The sequence below is a fragment of the Tachysurus fulvidraco genome, chromosome 4 (assembly GCF_022655615.1).
Source record: "Tachysurus fulvidraco isolate hzauxx_2018 chromosome 4, HZAU_PFXX_2.0, whole genome shotgun sequence".
In the NCBI taxonomy this organism is placed as follows: Eukaryota; Metazoa; Chordata; class Actinopteri; order Siluriformes; family Bagridae; genus Tachysurus; species Tachysurus fulvidraco.
Genome location: NC_062521.1, coordinates 23,827,710 through 23,848,997, shown reverse-complemented (window position 1 = coordinate 23,848,997; position 21,288 = coordinate 23,827,710). Strand labels below are relative to the sequence as shown.

Genomic DNA, 21,288 nt, shown 5'->3' with positions numbered 1-21,288 from the left:
TGCATTGTTGCAATTCTTGTTTTTTCCTGATTGTGCTCACATGTGCCTCATTTTGATTTATTAATGACTTTGCAAAATGTGGTTTATCAATTCTGTCTGTTTCTTTTTTGACCATTTACCTTGCTTTGTTTTCTGTTTCAAAAAGACAAAGAAAAGGCTTACAAAGGCTTGAGACAGAAAATGGAATGTAGAGTAGATTTTGAGGACCATGGGAAGCTTTAGGCAAACCGTTACTGGGTTGAATAGCTTGGAGATCGGGAATGAAGTGAAGTGCCAGTGTCAGGAGAACTTTGTGCAGATCCTGGGTGGTCAGCCAGACCCTCTTTCCAACATGGTAGGAAGTTGCTGACTGGCATTTCTGGTTAGTCCATTAGGCATAACTTCTGAATGACTTGAGCAGAGCAATGTGCGCTTTTGGCCAGCGCGAGGGCAGAGGGGTCCAAGGGCTCCAGATCCTTGGTGAAGATGTTCATTGTTCCAGAACAATGGTGGGTGTTCCTTAGGCACCTTGGAATTGTGACTCATGGTGGCTGATGTCAAGAAGTTGTGGGCATATCCCACCCAGACCAAATAGACAAAGAGTTTGCAACAGAAATGTTGATGCAGGAGAGACAGTGTTTGGGCAGAGCTAGGATATCAGAACAGGCTAGAATTCTGACACCAATGGAGGACTTAAGAGTGCAGCAAATCGGAAATATAGATCCTTAACTATGGACAGCTGTCAGGTATAGGTTGGTTGGCGCAGGGTTGCTGAACTCTTCTCTCGACTCTAATCACAACTGAAAATGGGAGGATGTGTTCAGTGGCTGGTTCCTCCTCAGCAGGAGCAAACTGTCAGGAGATGGCATCCAGCTTGGTGGAGTAAAGGGGAATTGAACCTACCTAAAGAAGAGGGCCCTGGTGGGAATTAAGCATCTTTGCTGTCTGGAAGTACTCAAGGTTCTTGTGGTCTGTCCATACAATGAAGGGCTGTTTTGCTCCCTCCAAAAAATGGTGCCATTCCAGCTGAACTGAACAGATCCTTTAAATTCTGGAAGACTGGTGAATGAGGGAAGAAATGAGTTGGTGGAGAGGTTCTGCAACTGTGTTCTAGCTTCAAATAAACTTCTGGTAAAATCAGTACCAGAAAGCCCATAAGTTGCAGGAGGTGTTTCCAGGATATAGGGTGAGGCAAGTCGCTCACAGCCTTTATGCGCTGTACACTGTATGCATCTCTATGCTACCAGCTAGAGTATGAATATCAGAATTTAACTATGCTATGTCCCGTATTTTTTTCTCTCTCTTTCCTCCTTTATTTACTCTTCCGCCTTGCAGGTCCTGTGATTGGATGAGTCAGCCGCCAGTCATCATTTCACGAACCACTCCAGAAGCCAATCCGGTGTTATTGGCCAGATATAAAGACCAGGATGTGACACAAGCGTGAAAGAGGGGCGTTGACTTACCTGGTTGTTTGCTCACCTGCGTTTGCTTACCTGTTCTTGTTTTGCCTTTGTTTATTTCTAATTATGTGTTTAGTTATTGTGTGTTAAGGTTTTCGCTTTGTGAACTCTTCCATACAGTTATCAATGTCTATGCTGTGACTCGAATCTCAGTTTAACGGTGCCTATTCCAGTCCTTCTCCGATACATAGTGATTGGGACCAGGTTAGTTTGTCACGTGACTTACATTTCATCACGCAGAGTGAAACTGTTTAGACACACTAGGTTATGAGCGGATGCCAATCCTTGTACTTTTGTTATTATGCAGCGTAGTTAGTGGCGTTCTACGCTGAAGATGTTTCTTTCCTGTTTTCTTTTGTTAGCTAAGTATTTGTACCTGAGATTTAGTTGATGTGTTTGTTTTATTGAGTTCTTTTCTTTAGCACCACTCTTGTCCCTCACTGTTATCGTTATCTTTTGAGTTTGTATATAGTTTGTAAATACACACTTTTGAGCTTAATTTTGGTTCACTGATTACGGAATTATTGAATGTTTATTTTTTGTTCAACTCATTTTTATTAAAAAGCAAAACCAGTCTCAGCTTCTGTCTCTGCCTGTTTACTTGAACACACATGACAATTCACCAATAGAACTGAGGTTTTCTTTAACCCGCATTTTTTAATAACTAAAGTTTCACGTGTTACGTCCGCATATCCTCTAGACCCATAGCGAGACGTAACATAATTGGGGGCTCGTTAAAAAGCGGATGCGGTCACCTTTGTTCGGGGTTGAGGTGTGTGTTTGGTTTTCGGGCAGAATTTTTGGGTGAACGTTGGGTTGAGCAAATTAATTCTTGTGGCATTTTGGTGAAGTTTCATGGCGTTTATCCTGCAGAGTTTTGTAGATAGTCCCTCATTGGAGGTGATTAATAAATGCAGAAAGGATGAGTTGTTAATAATAGCTGATCACTTCCACATTGTGATTCCGAAGCAAACTTTAAAGAAGCATATAAAAGCTGAATTGATTGCAACTCTTCCACCTTTTGAGGCTTTTTCACCAAGCACTTCCAGGTCAGCAGGGGACGCACAGTTGAGAGTGCGGATCGCACGGCTCCGGATGGAGGCTCAGGAGAGAGCACAAATCCGCCAGGCAGATTTAAATCTGCGTCTGCAGGTGCGCAAACTCGAAATTAAAGCCGATAAGGAAGTAAAGCTTCGACAGTTGGACATTGAGGCGAAGGCTGCAGCTGTTTCCGCTGTCCCGCGGATCTCCTCATTGGTATGTGTCAATTCAGCTAATTCGAGTTCAGCCACTTTTGTTGTGTGCAAGCACAGTGCTTTAGTGCCAAGCTTTCATGAATCGGAAGTGGACAGCTAATTTAACACTTTTGAAAGAATTGCAATTTCTTTGGGTTGGCCTAAAGACGTATGGTCATTGTTGTTGCAGTGCAAACTATCTGGGAAAGCTTTGGAGGTTTATTCAACCCTGTCATTGGAGGACAGTCTAAAGTATGATGTGGTTAAGCTAGCAGTACTCAAAGCTTATGAGATAGTCCCAGAGGCCTACAGGCAGCAGTTTCGTACTCGTAGGAAAATTGCCAGCCAAACATACATTGAAAATAAGGGGATTCTTTTTGATAGATGGTGTGCTTCTAGTAGAGCAGAAGATTTTACATCGCTTAGAGAGCTTGTGTTACTTGAGGATTTTAAACAGTGCCTTCCGGAGAGGATGGTACTGTATTTGAATCCTCAAGTAACACAAGCTCTCTAAGCGATGTAAAATCTTCTGCTCTAGCAGAACTAGCAAAACTAGCATTGTGATAAATTTGTGTCTCTTTGTGTTGTTTTTATTAAAATGTTAAAAGGCATACAAAATCCTTAAAAGCTTAAAACATTGAAGCTACACCTGGTGAATTGCTGTGATCAGAGTATCTCTATTAATTGTAATTTCTAAATAAGTAATTTCTAAATAATAATGATTTAACATATAAAGACAATAAAAGGCTGCCTTAGCTTTAAAAGAGCTAATAATTTGTTCTCACACAACAAAATCAGACTAGGCTTAGTTCATGAATTGGTCAAGTGCTTCAGTAGAAATTAAACTGATCTTTCTGTGCAAAACAAAACTCAGTTTCTGAAAGCCGGTCAGCTCCACATTCAGGTCTGTGAGACTCAAACATTCCCAAACAAGATGGCAGGTGAGACATATAAAATTGTAATTGATTGTAATTGATAAAATTGTAATTGATTAATTGATTTCTCAAAATAAAATTGTTTTCGTTTCTAGGTTTTATAATTATAGCAAATAATTATATTAATACAGTTGTGTTTAAACATTCATTTTGATTGCAGTATTTTGTAATAATAATCGTGATATGGTTGTGTTTATTGCCATACTTTGATTTACTTTATTTGAATTTTAATATAAAATTTCTCAGGGCAAGTAAAGCAGTACATGGCCTGGCTTATTTCTCCTAAAATGCTGTTGTTGACATGTTTTGTGATTGTGGCGGCTTTTGGGATTCAGGTAGGCTGAAATTTCACAACTGACTTAATGCTTCGCTTGTTAAATGTAATGTTACATTATGTGCATGAAAGCGTACTCTAGCATCAACCTTGTCCCATTTATAACAGACAAAAATAATTTAAGTATATTGATAATAGTATGATAAATTCATTAAGATCACCAGAGGTCATACTTTAGACTATTCCTGTACATTATATTATTATTTGTACATTTGTACTTTTAGGATAGATTGGTCTAAATACCTTTTCCCCACAGTTCTTTGAGCAACAGAACAGTTCTTCAGATGAACAAGGTGTGTACTGTACATTAGTTTTACCAATTCTTTTTTAATATGCAACAAGACAAGAAATTAATGTTATGTTCTATCAGTTCAAGAAATCAGTGACGAGCTTCGAATCCTGTTGATCGGAAAGACAGGCGTGGGCAAAAGTGCAACAGGAAACACCATACTTGGTAAAAAGGCTTTTAAATCTGATATGTCTTCATCTGTAACCACACAGTGTGAGAAAGAAAATGGACATGTTCATGGAAGAAAAGTGTCTGTTATTGACTCTCCAGGGCTGTTTGACACTCAGTTATCTGTAGATGAGGTGGTCGGTCGGATTAAGCTGTGCATTCCCTTCTCTGCTCCAGGACCTCATGTCTTTTTAGTTGTGATTCAAATAAGTAGATTTACAGAGGAAGAAGAAAAAACAGTTCAGCTATTTCAAGCCATTTTTGGAGAAAAGTCCTCCAAGTACACTATGGCTCTCTTCACTCATGGAGATCAACTAAAGGGGAAAAATATTCATCAGTTTGTTCGAAACAATACAAAGCTTTTGAATTTTATCATGAAATGCAATGGAGGATACCATATGTTTAATAATGAAGACCAGAATCCAGAACAAGTCATCCAGCTTCTGGACCAGATTGATATGATGGTCACTGTAAATGGTGGAGAACATTACACTACAGAGATGCTTCAGGAAGCAGAGAGAGAGACAGAAGCGGAGAAACAGCAAATCTTCAAAGAAAATGAAGCACGGAGACAGAAGGAAATAGAATAGCTGAAGAAGATGGTTGTAGAGTTACTGATTGGAAGATCATGGGTTCGAACCCCAGGTCCACCAAGCTGCCACTACTGGGCCCCTGAGCAAGGCCCTTAACCTTCAGTTGCTCAGTTGTAAATCACTCTGGATAAGGGTGTCTGGTAAGAGGAAGTTTTGGACAGAGAAAAAAGAAGGCTGTCAAACGTATGAAAGCAGCAAGTCTGGAAGTTGAGAGAAGCTTTTTCGTTATGCTAGGCAATATTATGAAGACAAATCTTTGGAGTTCATATAAGGAAAGTGTAATGTATGCACTATGGGGTTTCATAGTTTTGTGATAAGCCTGCCCCCTAGTGGTGACCTATCGTGATGTATTGATATTTGCATTCAGTTCGGGTTCAGTAAAAGAATAACGTGAGATACACAGCAAATGATGGTGTCGCGTTATTATTATTCTGCCCGCAGACTCAACAGAAAGCTACAAGCATCTGCAAAAACTACACTCATTCCTGCCATAGAAAACTTTAAACTTTAAATGAACGAGTGTTACAAAGGTAGCGTTTAGGCGCCCTCTAGCGGGCTTTGACGGATTTGCCGAAATTGATTGTGCACATGAGGGAGAAATGTGCCTCTCTTATTACCTGAGGCATTCTCCTTTGTATAATATTAAGGACATATCCTTAAATATTTAGAAGTAAATAAGTATTTAAAGCGACTGTTTTCAAAAAATACCACTGCAACAGACATCAGTGATATTAAAGACTTATACTGGTGAAAAAGTGTCTCCAAAAGGAAAATTACCAGTAACTGTGAATTACAAAGAAAATCAGCAACAGCTCAACCTGTATGTCCTGGAAAATGGAGGGCCTGCATTGTTCGGACACGAAAGGCTGAGGAAAATACCTCTGGACTGGCACGCAATAAAAAACTTGAATGCAAAGGGACACAAATGACTTTATCGCAAATTGTACAAAATGCAGAACCTGTGTTTCAGAAAGGAATAGGAACACTTAAAGGAATAAAAGGGACTCTGGAGTTAAAAGAAGACACTTCTTCAAAATTCTTTAAAACCCGCCCAGTTCCATATGCAATTCGTCCCAAGGTGGAGGCAGAGCTGGATCATTTGGAAAAAACAGGAATCCTGACTAAAATTGAACAGAGTGAATGGGCAACGCCCATAGTTCCTGTGATCAAAAAGGGTAAGACAGGGGATGTGCGTATTTGTGGGGACTTTAAAGTGACCATTAATCCAGCTCTTCATGCAGTACAGTATCCCCTGCCACGCATTGAAGATATTTTCGCATCCTTGTCCAGTGGAGAACACTTCTCAAAAATTGACCTGGCCAAAACATACCTCCAAATGGAGATGGATGAGCAATCCAAGAAATTCTTGACCATCAACATACATAAAGGGCTCTATCAGTACAACCATCTTGTTTTTGGAATTGCATCAGCCCCTGCCTTGTGGCAGAGAGCGATGGACCAGGTGCTGCAGGGTATTCCAGGAACGCAGTGTTACCTGGACGATAATATTGTAACAGGGAAGGATGATGCAGATCACCTCCAAAACTTACAAAACTTGTGTGCTGACTCGACTGTGTGAGTATGGACTAAGAGCTAACAAAGAAAAATGTGAGTTCTTCAAGTCTCGGATTTCTTATTGTGGTCATGTGATAGACAAAGATGGTCTACACAAGTCACAGGACAAAATTGAAGCTGTGTTAAATGCACCACACCCACAGAATGTGTCTCAACTCCGATCATATCTCGGACTTGTGAACTATTATCACAAATTTCTTCCAACCCTCTCGACCGTGCTACACCCATTGAACGCACTGTTGCAAACAAGAACACAGTGGAAATGGTCAGACAGTTGAGAACAAGCTTTCCAAAAGACCAAGATACTCATAACTTCTGATACAGTGCTGACACATTTCAATCCATCCATACCCATCAGGCTGGCATGTGATGCATAGCCATATGGAATTGGCACTGTGCTGTCACACAAGTTTCCAGAAGGCACAGAAAAACCGATAGCCTTTGCATCGAGATCACTAACGGCAGCAGAACGTAACTAGGCACAAATAGACAGAGAAGCACTTAGTCTTGTGTGGGGTGTAAAAAAGTTCCACCATTACCTATATGGTCAAAGATTCACTCTGATCACAGACCATCAGCCCTTGGTCTTGATCTTCAATGTGCAGAGGGGTGTCTCAGCGATGGCCTCAGCTAGGCTGCAGCATTGATCACTCTTCTTGGGTGCCCACCAATATGATATTGAGTTCAAAGGCACCAAACTACATGGTAACGCAGACGGCTTGTCACGTCTGCCACTGAAGTCAACAGACGAGTCAATAGTGTGGATCCAGCTGAAGTGTTTCACACCACAATTGTGAGTCAGTTACCTGTAACAAATGCCACTATTCAGAAAGAAACCCGTAATGACCCCCACGTTGTCCAAAGTCTATGACATCACAGTTCTCGGGTGGCCAGCACATGGCATCTCACTGTATCTGGCATTCTCAGCGAGAAGAGAACAGCTTTCTGTGTGTCAAGGGACGCTGATGTGTGGATTAAGAGTTGTCATTCCCTCCAAATTGCGCAGTAAGATGTTGGACACGTTACATGAAGGGCATTTGGGCACAGTAAAAATGAAGAACCTTGCACATAGTTATGTGGTGGCCAGGAATCGACAAGCAGATTGAGGATCTGGCAAAGGCTTGTCCTGGATGTCAAGGGACCCAGAACTCTCCACCATTAGCTCCTTTGTATCCCTGGGAATGGGAACGAGTGCACGTTGACTTTGCTGGACCATTTAGGGACTCCATGTTCTTGATCGCCGTGGACGCACATTCTAAATGGCCTGAAGTTGTTCCGATGAAGACAACCACATCTGAAAACACTGTTTCGGTATTGAGAACAATTTTCTCCAGGAACGGGTTGCCAGAGCAGATATACACAGATAATGGACGACAGTTCGTCTCAGACGAGTTTCAGAAATTCATGAAGCTGAATGGTGTCAAACACATCACTTCTGTGAAATACCATCCTGCCACTAATGGCTTTTGCAGAAAGGTTTGTACAGACTTTCAAGAAAGCAATACAAGCAATGGACGATGACAGCATTTCACTACAACACAAAATAGACAACTTTCTTTTCATGTACAGAAATGCAACACACGCAAACGACAGGCCAAACACCAGCGATGATGTTCCTTAAGAGAAACTTAAGATCTCGCATGGATCTCATCAAACCCAATGTTCGCACGTTACGTGGAAAACAAACAAATTGAGCAGATGAAGGACAGACCTACAAGAAATTTCTGAGTTGGACAAGAGGCCTTAGCACGCGACTACAGACTGGAAAAGTGGCAACCAGGTACTATCACCACCAGAACTAGACCCTTGACGTACACAGTGAAGGTTGGAGAGAACACTTGGAGACGCCATGTAGATCAGTTGGATTGCCAGACAAAATCCCCACCTTTACCTACACCTGATTCAAATGCCAAGGACAACAATGCTGTCAACACTACCCCTCCTACATCAGTTATCGTGAATGAAGCTGAGTTGCATGAAGATGAACCAGATGTCACAATGCCGGTTGCACCTGCACCTGCACCTGAATCTCACCTAGGTTTACAGAGATGTTATCCTGAGAGAACTAGAAAACCTCCTCAAAGGCTTGATTTGTAGCTATGTTTAATTAGAAACGTTTTTTTATTAGTACCTGTTGATGTAGTACAGTACGTTTTGGTTTTGTATTTCATGTTTCTCAGTTTAATTATCTAATGGGGGAGGAAATTGTAATGTATGTACTATGGGGTTTCATAGTTTTGTGATAAGCCTGCCCCCTAGTGGTGACCTATAGTGATGTATTGATATTTGCATTCAATTCCGGTTCAGTAAAAGAATAACGTGAGTTACACAGCAAACTATGGTGTCACGTTATTATTATTCTGCCCGCAGACACAACAGAAAGCTACAAGCATCTGCAAAAACTACACTCATTCCTGCCATCCTGTAAACTTTAAATGAACGAGTGTTACAAAGGTAGCGTTTAGGCGCTCTCTAGCGGGCTTTGACGGATTTGCCGACATTGATTGTGCACATGAGGGAGAAATGTGCCTCTCTTATTACCTGAGGCATTCTCCTTTGTATAATATTAAGGACATATCCTTAAATATTCAGAAGTAAATAAGTATTTAATTTGAAATGTGTGTTTATAAGCAGAAATTGTTTAGAAGAAATTACCTCAGGTGCTTAGGAGGCTATAGCTCTCGCCCAGAAGAGAGAGAGAGGGAGAGAGAGAGAGAGAGAGAGAGAGAGAGAGAGAGAGAGAGAGAGAGAGAGAGAGTGTGTGTGTGTGTGTGTGTGTGTGTGTGTGTGTGTGTGTGTGTGTGTGTGTGTGTGTGTGTGTGTGTGTGTGTGTGTGTGTGTGTGTGTGTGTGTGTAACAAGTGCATACACATCTTTGTTGTGTTTCCTGTTTCACAAATACGTTATTATCCTTCATTACTATACGAAGGATAATATTATTAGGAAGGACACGTTATTATGATTACTGGATTATTTGTTAGAGATTTAGCAGATCACAGCCACTTTCACCAGCTGACAAATGGACAAAAAAATTCCCAGACAAACAGAGGCTGTTTTCAGGATGTACTGATCAGTATAGAATTTCTTTTTCATGTTGCTCTCCGTAGTTGTAGTTAATGACATATATGAAAGTAGACATTAATGGCTTTAAAAATTTGTCGTGGTTCATAATTATGTTGGCTTTGTAGAAGCCAACATTCTGATTTCCGTTATAAGCTTATTATTATTATTATTATTATTATTATTATTATTATTATTATTATTATTAGACAACATTTTTAAATGCGGCATTCTATTTTTCTAAGCGATCGGAATTCCGGCATTCCCGGTACGGAAGCTCAAAATGGGCTTTTTTCCCATAGACTTCCATTATAAACTTTTGAGGTTTATAACTCGGCAAGTTTTTGAGCGATTTACACCGAACTCGGACAAGTTCTTTAGGACCTTACTCTGGACCAAGTTTTTATTCTGAAGTTCCGACGGAATTTCCGGTTTTCCCGTAGTTGACAATCGAACATCCCATAGACTTGAATAGGGAATTCCGAAAAGTCCTCTAAGCTCTCACACACACAATACATCCAACATTAAGAATTGCATGTACTGTTCTATGCAGTATAATAGGTAGAATCCCATAATGACTGCAGTATTGACATGAAATGTCCGAACCCTCAGTAGCACTTTTTGCCAAAAGTATTGGCACCCCACCGGGTATTCTGGTGACGTCACTCGACGTCACGTGTAGCCCCACAAGCAAAATCAAAAATTTGCACAACATGGACATGTGACATATCAAAACACTTAGCACAATGAGGGGAACTGCCCCACGGGTATTATGGTCACGTGACGTCACGTGAGGTCACGTGACGTCATGTGAAAATAAAAAATTTGCACAACATGGACATGTGACATATCAAAACACTCAGCACAATGAGGGGAACTACCTCACGGGTATTCAGATCACATCACATGCTCATGTCCACTCACCTCCAAATGTATTGGCACCCTAGCTGTCCAGTAGCTTTCACAATCTTTCTGTCCACTCGCCTCCAAAATGCGCCGGCCTTTGCGAATACTTGCACCATTAAAGCCAACATCAAAGTTTGTTGCGACGAACTTTTCAAATCTAGTTATTTCTGTTTTTACTTACTCTACATGGAAAAATGTAAAAAAGGTTAGTTTTTTCCACACAAATGATTACATATTTAAAGCAAATGGGGATATCAAACCTATTTTGTAACCCAAACTTGATCATAACCTTGAAAATTTTGAAGGAGTTTTCTTCAACCACTAAGGTTATATGCACAGAGGAAAAAATGTCTCACACTGAAATCCAACAGTGTCCTGACTATTTTTATATCAGAGTTGTGGCCATTAAAAATGTAATTTTTTATACTGATTGAAAATGTCCAATAAGTTGACTTCCATTCCACCAGTGGAAATGACCGCCAGTGTACTGGTAAAAATATTTTTTTGCTTGTCTGTCAGTAACAGACAAATTCTATGCATGTTTACATAGAATAGCATCTGATTAATGATTTTTACCACTTTGTCAGTGATGGTTAGATGTTTGTCAGGGTGTGAGTCTTATTATATCTTTCCGTTTGTCTTTTGTATTTGCTCCTTCAGACAGGCTAAAGTTTTCTTTAGTGATCCTGAAGTTAAAGGAAAACTAAGTTTCAGTGATCCACCCCAGAGAAAGTTATACGCAATAAACCAATAAACCTACACAGCATAGATCTAAAATACAATCACTGTCATAGCTCAGAAAAAAATAGGGTGTGTGTGTTCCTTCTTTGAAAATAAGGAATTTTTTAAATAAATTTGGCTTTGTTCAGAAAGTTTAAAAAATAAACACAGGATTAGGAGTCAGTGATATAGCTTCAAAATTATATCATGATATTTCAGGGAAATTTGCGATATTTCAGATATAGGGAAAAAAAATACTGAAAACATTTTATCTCTGATTGCAACATGCAAGCAGCAGCATTTATTAGTGCAAACAAAATTAAAGCAGCATATTCACTAATGTTGGCTTAAGAGATGACCTTTGAAAAGCCACTACATTCCCTCCGATGCTGAACAGACTCTCGGCAGCAGTGCTGGTAGCAGGGATGCACAGGTATTTCTTGGCTAAATGGCTGATCCGACCTGAAAGCTCCCCTCATGCATTTTCCACCACATGAGTGGATCACTCACTATCTGCTGGTGGACAATTCAAGTAGCTGTGTAGTTCAGCTTCTTTGTTGCTGTACCCTTGAAAAAGCTTCCAACGGTCCTTTTTTTGGTCTCTTGAGGCACCTTGGGTCAATTGGCTCTTTCAGATGGGGTACAGATGCAACTATGTGACTCTGTCATGATAAAAGGAATCCTACTTCACAAACTTCACAAAACACTTCATCATATCCTTCGCCAAACAATACAAAACTGCATCAGTAATTTCTATCTACTATTTTTATCTATAATTTTTTACTTTTCCTGTCATAAGGAGTGTAACTGGTGAGTACTCCAGTGATGCTCGGTTGACTCCATGCCTTGTGTTTCCAGCTTTTGCAGACACCATTTTCTGACATATTTTGCAAACGACTGTGTTTTGCTGAATGTCTGACCTCCTGTATACAAACCACTTCCATACTATTGAAGTGTCTTCCTTTTTTGGTACTAAACCATCAGCAGAGGCAAACATGCTGCTCTCACTTGCTGACATTGCGTCAATGTGCACGGCAGGGAACAGTCAGTTATAGGTTATCACAACACCATATCACTGATTTTGTGATATGACACTTTTTTATTATGTAAAAATTTATACCGGTATTATCGTGGATGTTATGATATGGCACACCCCTACACTTGATCCTGCATATTTATTCTACTTATACTGTAGGTACGTCGACTTTAGCTGGAGTGAACTCTTTGGATGGAGTCATGAGGTAAGGTTGAATTTCCATTTTATAAACATGAAAAAGCCTTCATCAGCTTGTTTATGACATGCTGGAAGTTTTACTAACAATCCTGTAAATGATTTACATCACAATATCAAATAGAAAAAGCTTTTTTCGAAGCGATATTTTTCCATCCTGTGAGATCTGGTTTTCAATTTGTAGATAGATGTACAGAGTAGTACTTTAACAAAGCAGCAGAAAAACTGACCAGCAAGAAGGATTCAGTGTTTCAGTAAAAGGTGACATTAGAAATGATATAATTTACAGAACAACAACAACATAAAAATTTTGCATTCTCCATTTTCTCATACTTTTTATTTAAAATAAAAAAAGAATAAATACATTCTGTACAAAACCCAAACTCAAAAGCTGAATGTCAGCTTATAGTTGTAGTAAACAAAGTTTTATAAAATTAATTTCAGTTTGGATCAATAAACAGGCTAATCTTTCTTTGTGAACCAGATGTTAAAGGAGGACTGAGAATCAGAGATCCACCCCAAAGAATCTGATAGAATCTGATAGAGGGTGTGTATAATAACCTGAGTACAGTATATAAACACTGGTTACTACATCAATATGCACCACCACAACACCACCACCAGAGAGAAGCATGTTACCTCAGCATTAAACTGAGTGCAATGGAAATGGAAGGTGAGTCTATTTAAGCTTTTACAATTAGTTATTTTGTACATGATAAACCTTTATATACATCTGTGCATTCCAGCTAAATGTTGATAAAGCATAACATTGACAGTATATATTTTTGAAAACCCTTTTGGGCTAAAAAGATAACATTTTAAAAATCTATCTATGTTGTACCTCTCTATCATATTCTATTATTGTCTATTATTGCTCTTCTCCCGTGCGTGCCCCGCCCGCACGGAGCGGCTCGCCGGCTTACTAATTGCACACACCTGACTCTCATTCCACTCTCATTTGCCACCATACTGTATATAATCCCTTCTCTCACCAGCACTCACCGTCAGTTATTATCCATGGTTTGGCTGTTCATTCCTCTACACTCCAGTGTTCGTGTTCAGCTTCGTGCTTCCCCTAAGCGCTCCCCTGGGTATTTCACCGACTGCCTTTCTTCCCCTAGCTCTGGACTTTGTGGGCAGCGCTTCCACCGCGCACCACAGGATAACACAGACTGCCGTTATAACTCTGGACCTTTGTGGGCCGCGCTTCCACTGCGCACCACCAGATAACGCTACTTCTGTATTTTTGGCAATAAACTCTGTTTGCTTTCACTCCGGCTTCCTCCTCTGTGTCTTGCATAACAATTATCTTGCCTTAAAATATACTGAAGCCAAAATGTTTTGATTAATCAAATAATATTTTTTTTATTCTTTAATAATAATTATTATTAACTTAAAATCTAGCTGGTATTTTTTAGTGTAATCACATATGGGGACAGAACATTTTGACTGAAGATGGAAATACCATTTCTTTCATTTGCTGTTAAATGTAATTTGATGCTAAATAAAAACAATTCTAGGAAATGTCTGGAGAGAAGCAAATAAAATAAGACTTATGGCTCCTATGTAAGGGTAAATGACCTTCGATTGCATAATATTACCAACAGTCACAAATAGACAGGCCAGTATTCAGTAATGCAGTATATTGTGGTACTGGACATCCACAGTATTGTTATTGTGGGCACTTAAAATACTTCTACTTTGAATAATTCTACAACACCAGGTATTTGCTGTGTAAATTCTGAATGGAATGCAGATGCTCTCTGACAAACTTTCTGTTCCTAAAAAACAATTTTCACTGTCAGGAATGCATAGACTCACAGAGGTCAAGTGAAGCAACTAGCCAAGGAACAGAAGTTCATAACAAAGACAGACAAAATGACTGAACAAGATAAAGATCTGAAGAGATAAGGGAGCCTGGCAAAGCCAGAAGGTCTAAGGACCTTGGAGGCTAGATGGGACCAGCAGAGATCATATGACATGGAAGCTGGACAGGATTCATAAATGGATGACTGTGCATGAGCAGAGCTGATGTAAGTATATTTCAAAAAGTTACTGAGAGTCTGGTGATGAATGATGAAGACAGAGATGCAAAATGAGGAGCAACGCAGGTCAATAACAGGAGGTAAGGAGACAACACTGGAGACAATGGAAGATCACTGGAATATCTTTGGAAGACATTAGAATATGGTTGGAGATCACAAAGAACAGGCAGATGAGTCTGTAGCTCCAGACAATAAGAAGGTGGGTTTTGTTGGGGTGCTGTTTGTGGTGATGATGAGGGACTGGTGCTGGTCATTGGTGCTCTGAGGAATGGGCAAACTGAAGTGTGGGATTTTTCGATTTGCAATAGTGTTTATCAAACTACAGCAACTACTTAAAGGCTAAAACATTCCAGCCAAGAAAATATATCTAGATACTGGTTGAAAATATTCAGACTACTTATTATTGTTCTTTATTGTTCATGTTGTTCTTGTTGTTTAAACTTTAACCTATTTTGAGTATTGTTTTATTTTTTTCTACTTATTCTTAACTACAAGTTATTATACTTATTTTACTTATTATAATTAGGACAACACTTAAGCTTGTATATCTATTAAAGATGTTTTTGTAATGCAATTTCATATGTGACAATACAGATAATACAGTATACTGTAATAAAAGCTTCAGAAATGACCAATTATCATAATATAAATACTTGATAACATCACATGCTTAATAATGAACTGAAACAATGGCATAACATCAGGTCCGAGGGGAGCAAAATAATTATTTGGATGGACAGAATTCCCTTCTCTGCACTCAAAAATATCTGGAAAGAAACAAATAGAGGGAAAAAAAACAGTCAAACTGCAGAATGAATACAGCACCATTTCCTCAGGTCCTACTGGAATGGAAGAACTGTTTACTGTCTGTTTACCGTTACTGGTTCTGGTGATGGTGGAACAGGATCCACTATGGCATCTGGTTCAACATTAAGAGGGTAAATGTATTACATGAAACAATGTGTGACAAATCAGTCTAATCTTGTGTTTTTGACATTTAACTTTTTTAAATTTAAAAATGTTATTGTAATTGCTAACTTTATTCTTGTGTTTATAGATTATTTTGTTATGTGGAACTAAAATTCCATCATACTTTTTATATCTCACCAATCATTATTTTTAATTGCAAATTTGAGTTTCACACATTAACATAAACTTACTTTCATCTGTTGTTCTTTATCTTGACGTGCCTAAATATTGCTAACCTGGGGGAAACAGTTGTAAGCTACATTGCTGACTGCTGCTTCATTTTCACTTCCTCTCCCCCTCTCACTCTCAGCAGCAGAGACAAGCTTCCTTTTACTCATGATTAGATTGTGATTATAAATAAATAGATTATTTAGTCATGATTAAGTCAATAAAGTTTGGTCAAATGTATTTTGCATTACATTAATTAAAAGTTGAAAGGCCCTGCATCAAATGTATCAAACATTGTCTCTAGATGTTCATGTGCAAATAAAATTCACCAAATGAAATTATTCAGTAAAGCAAAACACAATATTTGTAAACTATATTTCAGTTGTATGGTGGCTGAAAAGTGCAAAACAAAATAGAAAATCCAAAACAAAATAACAAATTTGGAAACAAAATATCAATTCAGATAACACAATGACATTCCAGACAAACCAGAGAAGGTAGGTATAGTTTGTGTTTGAATGTTATCACACTATTGAATGGATGTTATCAGTGGTTAATGGGCCCATCGATATGGTCCAGTAGGGGCATGCTGTGGCTATTGTAATACTCAGAAGGTTGTTATCACCTATCAAATGCTCAATCAATGAATACAACTACAAGAGAAGACTCCAGATCCACTCAGAGGAATCCAGTTGACCGGGAATCCACTTCACCGATGACTGGACGTCGACTGGATAACGTGGCAACGTTGGGCACTTTCCTGGTTAATTATTTCAGGTAAGACCAATTAAATGATAAAACAAAGTGTTTAAACTGTTATTAATTAGCCAATAAGCGAAAACAATACAGAAAACGTGTTTTAAGGCGGCGATGCATGAGTGTTGACATGGGATAACCATGTTGAAATGGTGTTTGTAAACGTTATATATTACGTTATTAGCCTATGTTTACGTTACATACGTGAGCATTAACGTTACGAGTATGTTTTTACGTGCCTGTGGCCTGGTATAAAATAGATATCTACACTTACTTGATACTACACATTGGAACGAATGCGTCAATAGAGCCGCCATCTTGGAAAGGGGACCCCCTCCTCTTTAATGCATTAGCGTCAATGTAGGCAAAGAAAGAAAATCATCATAAATCGTCATGAATGCGATTTTCTAGTTATTTTTTGGTTCGTTCCAACGGTCAGACATGTATTTATCATTGAGTCCAGAGAAAATTTAAGGTTTTGATATTAAGATAATCTACTTTTTCGAAATATAATGCATAGTGCTAGTAAATGTTTATGCCGAAAATGACAGTTGCACAGTAAGGTGCAGTCTTTTGGCTCGAAGCCTTCTCTCCTGAGTGCTATTGTCCATGACTGATGTCTCTGTTTATCACTTGGGAATCTACAAACAGATTCAGATTATTTTATTTAATGCCATGTCAGCAATCAAAGCTATTTTCATGGCAAAAATTCAATTACAAAAACACAAATATCATATAAATACAATAAAACCAAAACAAATATAAACAGCAAGTCATATTATACTTTTTTTTTATTAGCATACGATAAAAAAATCCAAAACCTTTTCAGGCATAATCTCATTAAATATGTTCTTATGTCCTCTGGGAACCAATCATGTGCCTTGTGTGAGTGCCCGTGGGTATGTACAAAGCCTCTGAGAGATTTTCTCTCTTTGTCTGGCATCCTGGGAAACCGTTTTTGTTTTTATTTTTATTTTTCGATGAATATTTTTGAAAAATCAGCAATGCACTGAGGCCATGAAACTTGAACCGCGAAGTGGCGAGGGATTACTGTATTACGTTATTATTCAGGAATGTTAAGATTAAGGTGGTGAGGAGGTCTATCACTGGCCCTGCAAAGTTTTCTTACCTTGGTCAAGCTCCTCCTCAGCCCAACTCCAAACACTCCGACTCTTTGGACCCTTCCACATATCTATTATGCCTCAACAGGCTGAACCTGATGATGTGGCACCAAGCTGTAGTTATGCATGTTCTGAGACTGCATACAGTAAGGCAAAGAAGAGAGCAGTGTGAGTAAACGAAAACATCACATGACATGCAACTGCGCACAGCAGGCATATGCATATACACACCAAACATACCCAATATGAACATCGTAAGCGGACTACTTGATTACTATAAACAAATTATTTACACAGCATTTCTATAGGAATGATTCTGCCCCAAGCTATTTGATTCATATAAGTGGTTGAACACTGTAACCGTGATCACTATAAGCAGTAGGATCATGCTCAGTGTCAGTGTACAGTATGTGATATTTTACCGCTTTGCTTTAATCATAGATCAAGTACAGTACCAGACGGCTCGATGGGTTTGGGCTCACAGACGGGGAAGGAATGGAAAGGCTGTGGTCTTTCCTCCGAAGATTTGCCAGAGTCACAAAGGGGATGACTCCATCTCATCGCCTTGACCTACTGACTGATGCCCTTTTGCATTATGGACGGAGGAAATCAACTGACCTAGGTTTGTCAACTGCTCTATAACCTTTCAAAATTCTGTGCTGGTTGTTCGCTGTTTATACATTTTTATATTTTCTGGAGTGAAGCCAATCACACACAAATTGGGAAGCATAAGTAGATTAAACTGTCTTTTCAGAAGTGCAGCTCCTGCAAAGACTAGACAAAGCAGAGAAAATATCGATTCTCGTTCAAGAAGATATCTCATCTGTCATCAGAGAGGCACCAGGTAAACAATACACATAAGAAGCAGGTAACAATAGTTGAAGATGGGAGAATTTTACATTCCATTTACAAGTGCATTTTGCACAAGAGTATGTAGGATTGACGTGTGTCTTGGTTTCTGTTATTTTTGTTGTGTAGTGTTGGTTTCTGAAGGAGACATGGAGAGATGGAAAAAAGGGAGATGGAGCTAGCCCAACAGAAACCAACAATAAGTAAGGAACTTAAGTTAATGTCTTGAATACTGTAAGAAGGTCATGAATATTATTAACTAAGCATATTGCAAATGTTATACTTACCTTTCCATGTACAGTAATAAAATATAATCCTGTAAGCTTGTGAAGAAGTAACATGAAATATAGTAGTAAGTAAGGTCTTCTTTATTTGTTCTGCAGTCACTGTCTGTAGATGGAAAAGGGACTACATCATCAGACTGATTCAGTTCCACAAGTTCAAGTAAGAGTTTAATGTGTTTATGTAAGACTATGGTAATTACAGCTGTCTTTATGTGCCCTGCTGATGTGCTTCAACATGTGATTATAGTAACAGCATAGTTTTGAAGGAAACTGTCAACAGTGCTTATAAATGAAGATTTGCAATAATTCTGCAATACTTGAATGTGGTGTAATTAGTAATCAATTATCACCAAGGCCTTACTTGTAACATATGTTTGGTCAGGTGTACCACAGTAATGCTTTCTGCTTGCTAGCTACTGAACTTTTTGTAATGTGTAGATCTGGGACTCGTGAGTCACACAAGGAGGGTGAAACAGAGTAAAAGCAGTAATCTGTCTGTTACTGTTCTCTGATCAAGTGTGTACATAACATTTAATAATAATAATTTGCTGACCATTGTGGCCCCTGCATCTTCCCCGCGACAATTGATTTTCAGGAAGCATGTGATCCCTCTTGGCATGTCTACTTCTGCTTTGATGACACTAAGTATGTAGTTACTTAACACTAGTAACCACACAGCAGTCACTAGTAACCATCTGACAAACTAACAACCTGCCAATCATATGAGAGACCACCTGGTAACATGACATAACACTTTGTTTTCTTTTGTCTTCTAGATTGAAGATGATGATGTTTCGAGGAGTCTAAAAAGGTGAGGGATTGATGCCTTACATATGAAGGCTCGGGCAGCTGAGGAAAAGCACATGCTTTACCAGGAAATGAGAAGTGTAACTGAACACCTCCATCAGCAGCATGCCTTTCTGTGCTCTGCCATCAAAGACACTGAGCAGCCTGGTGCAAAAGCTGCTCTCATTCAACGTCTCCATCAGCTGGAAAGAAAACGACATCAAGCCATTGTGATGTTTCACCCACATGTACCAGACATTGTTCCTGCAGACAACCCCCACTTGTGTCAGGCCCTCCCCATGCCAAGCATACAGACACTGGTATACAATGATGATAGTGATAATGATGACAATGAGGATGACAGTGAGGATGAATATGATAACTAGCACTGCAGATTTTCTTTAAATTTCCAGTTGAATCCTTTGAAACAAATACTGTAAGTTTGTAAAAAATAAAATGTTTTCCACGATGAGTTATTGTCATGTTTTCAGCCATTGTCACAGCACACTTGAGAGGTCAATGAAAAGTGATTAACTTAATAAATTACTTGTACAATGATTTTACAGTCATAATCCACAAGACAGTGTAAGGAAATTACAGAAATTGTAAGGAAAATACAGAAACTACAATTTTAGTGTTGATTTGTGTCAAGTTTAGGGAATTGTAGTTTCTAAAACATTTGTTTTTCTTATAATTGGAGGTTGTAAATAGTGAGTTGAGTGTACAGTGAGGAGTTTAGGGGATTGTAAACACATATATGCAATCAGATTTTAAATATTTAATTGTTAAATAGGTTTAAATTAATTTTAACCATATTTGACAGTGTCCCAAGTTGTTGACTATATTGGTATGATAACTGAGGTCAAGAGCTCTTATTAACAGTTGGTCCCATGTCTGTAGCCCCTTTTGTTGCCTAATTATAAGCCTTCAAAAATGCACGAAGGTGATGTTTCAAAGGTCAGTATTTCAAAGCAGGAGCCATGTAGATTCTTCATACTGACTCTCCAGGTCAAGACCTTTCTAACGATATATTTGGCTTAGCTCTACAACAAACTTTTCATGTTCTCATTTCAACGTACACAAGCCATCTCAGGTGTAGTTTCAGAGAGCACTTTGAAGGCTCAATAGGGTTAGATAAAATAAAGCTTTTTGTTTCTTTGTTTCTGGCTGTGTAAACAGACCCCACACCTTGAGGAAAACCTGGTCAGTGGTCCACACACATAAACTGTGCATTTCTGTTTGGGCTTACTGTATATGCATAGGCTATCTGTTTATGTTAATGCTGCTATGATAATTAAAAACATACCATTAATAAATAAGACCATCGTCTAGTCGTCTCCGATTGTAGGCTACTTGTAGTAGATGACTATTAGGCCTATTGGTTGCCAAAACCTAGATTATACATACATTATACATAATGTATGCTCTCTTTCATCTTCTCTAGCCTATTTATTTATGTTAAAATGTTTTCTTTTGAGCTCTACTAAAAATGGCAAACAGGCCTATTTAGTTTATCCATTAGAGTACCATTTCCCTCCTTCCAAAACCTGTCACTGTGAGAAAGTAAATGCTTCAGCTATGTGTGCCAAATCTAGTATATGAAGCCTTCTTGTCCAGGTTTCTAAGCACAAAGACAGGCCTGAGCAGTATGCAAACTATACCATGAATGTCTATGGATCAGGTGTGTCCGGTCATAAAAATTCTGCCCACATAAAAAAGTACTAAAGTAGTTATTAAATACCCATACTATAGTAAATTGTAGTATACAGTATATATTATTTAAAACTTTGTTAATGAATGCTACAGCATACTGTAGAGTAATAACT

At 38.8% G+C, this 21,288-nt stretch overlaps 2 protein-coding genes, 2 long non-coding RNA genes and 1 pseudogene across 4 annotated transcripts; all 5 read left to right on the top strand.

The window, feature by feature from the left end:
* The first annotated feature begins 3,538 nt into the window (after positions 1-3,538).
* LOC125141089 (GTPase IMAP family member 9-like) lies at positions 3,539-5,005 on the top strand. The gene is made up of 4 exons (XM_047812806.1): positions 3,539-3,615; positions 3,856-3,944; positions 4,200-4,236; positions 4,314-5,005. Exons 1-4 carry the CDS (start codon positions 3,609-3,611, stop codon positions 4,988-4,990), a joined length of 810 nt encoding a protein of 269 aa, XP_047668762.1. The 5' UTR covers positions 3,539-3,608; the 3' UTR covers positions 4,991-5,005.
* Positions 5,006-5,028: 23 nt separating this feature from the next.
* LOC125141090 (uncharacterized protein K02A2.6-like) lies at positions 5,029-6,703 on the top strand. The gene has a single exon (XM_047812808.1). The coding sequence runs from the start codon at positions 5,919-5,921 to the stop codon at positions 6,570-6,572; it is 654 nt and encodes a 217-aa protein (XP_047668764.1). The 5' UTR covers positions 5,029-5,918; the 3' UTR covers positions 6,573-6,703.
* A 179-nt stretch (positions 6,704-6,882) lies between these two features.
* Positions 6,883-8,670, top strand: LOC113637539 (annotated as a pseudogene).
* Positions 8,671-17,374: 8,704 nt separating this feature from the next.
* On the top strand, positions 17,375-18,595 carry LOC113637536. The gene is made up of 3 exons (XR_003439397.2): positions 17,375-18,165; positions 18,298-18,387; positions 18,522-18,595. It is a non-coding gene; the product is annotated as an uncharacterized LOC113637536 (long non-coding RNA).
* A 65-nt stretch (positions 18,596-18,660) lies between these two features.
* Positions 18,661-19,929, top strand: LOC125141092. The gene is made up of 2 exons (XR_007140452.1): positions 18,661-18,836; positions 19,453-19,929. It is a non-coding gene; the product is annotated as an uncharacterized LOC125141092 (long non-coding RNA).
* The last annotated feature ends 1,359 nt before the right edge of the window (positions 19,930-21,288 follow it).

Excerpts from the sequence above, each read along its gene's own strand:
- LOC125141090 (XM_047812808.1), top strand. The coding sequence starts at position 5,919 with ATGACTTTATCGCAAATTGTACAAAATGCAGAACCTGTGTTTCAGAAA.
- LOC125141089 (XM_047812806.1), top strand. Across the intron at positions 3,945-4,199 it reads TGGCGGCTTTTGGGATTCAG|TTCTTTGAGCAACAGAACAG; the intron begins GTAGGCTGAAAT and ends TTTTCCCCACAG. Across the intron at positions 4,237-4,313 it reads CAGTTCTTCAGATGAACAAG|TTCAAGAAATCAGTGACGAG; the intron begins GTGTGTACTGTA and ends ATGTTCTATCAG.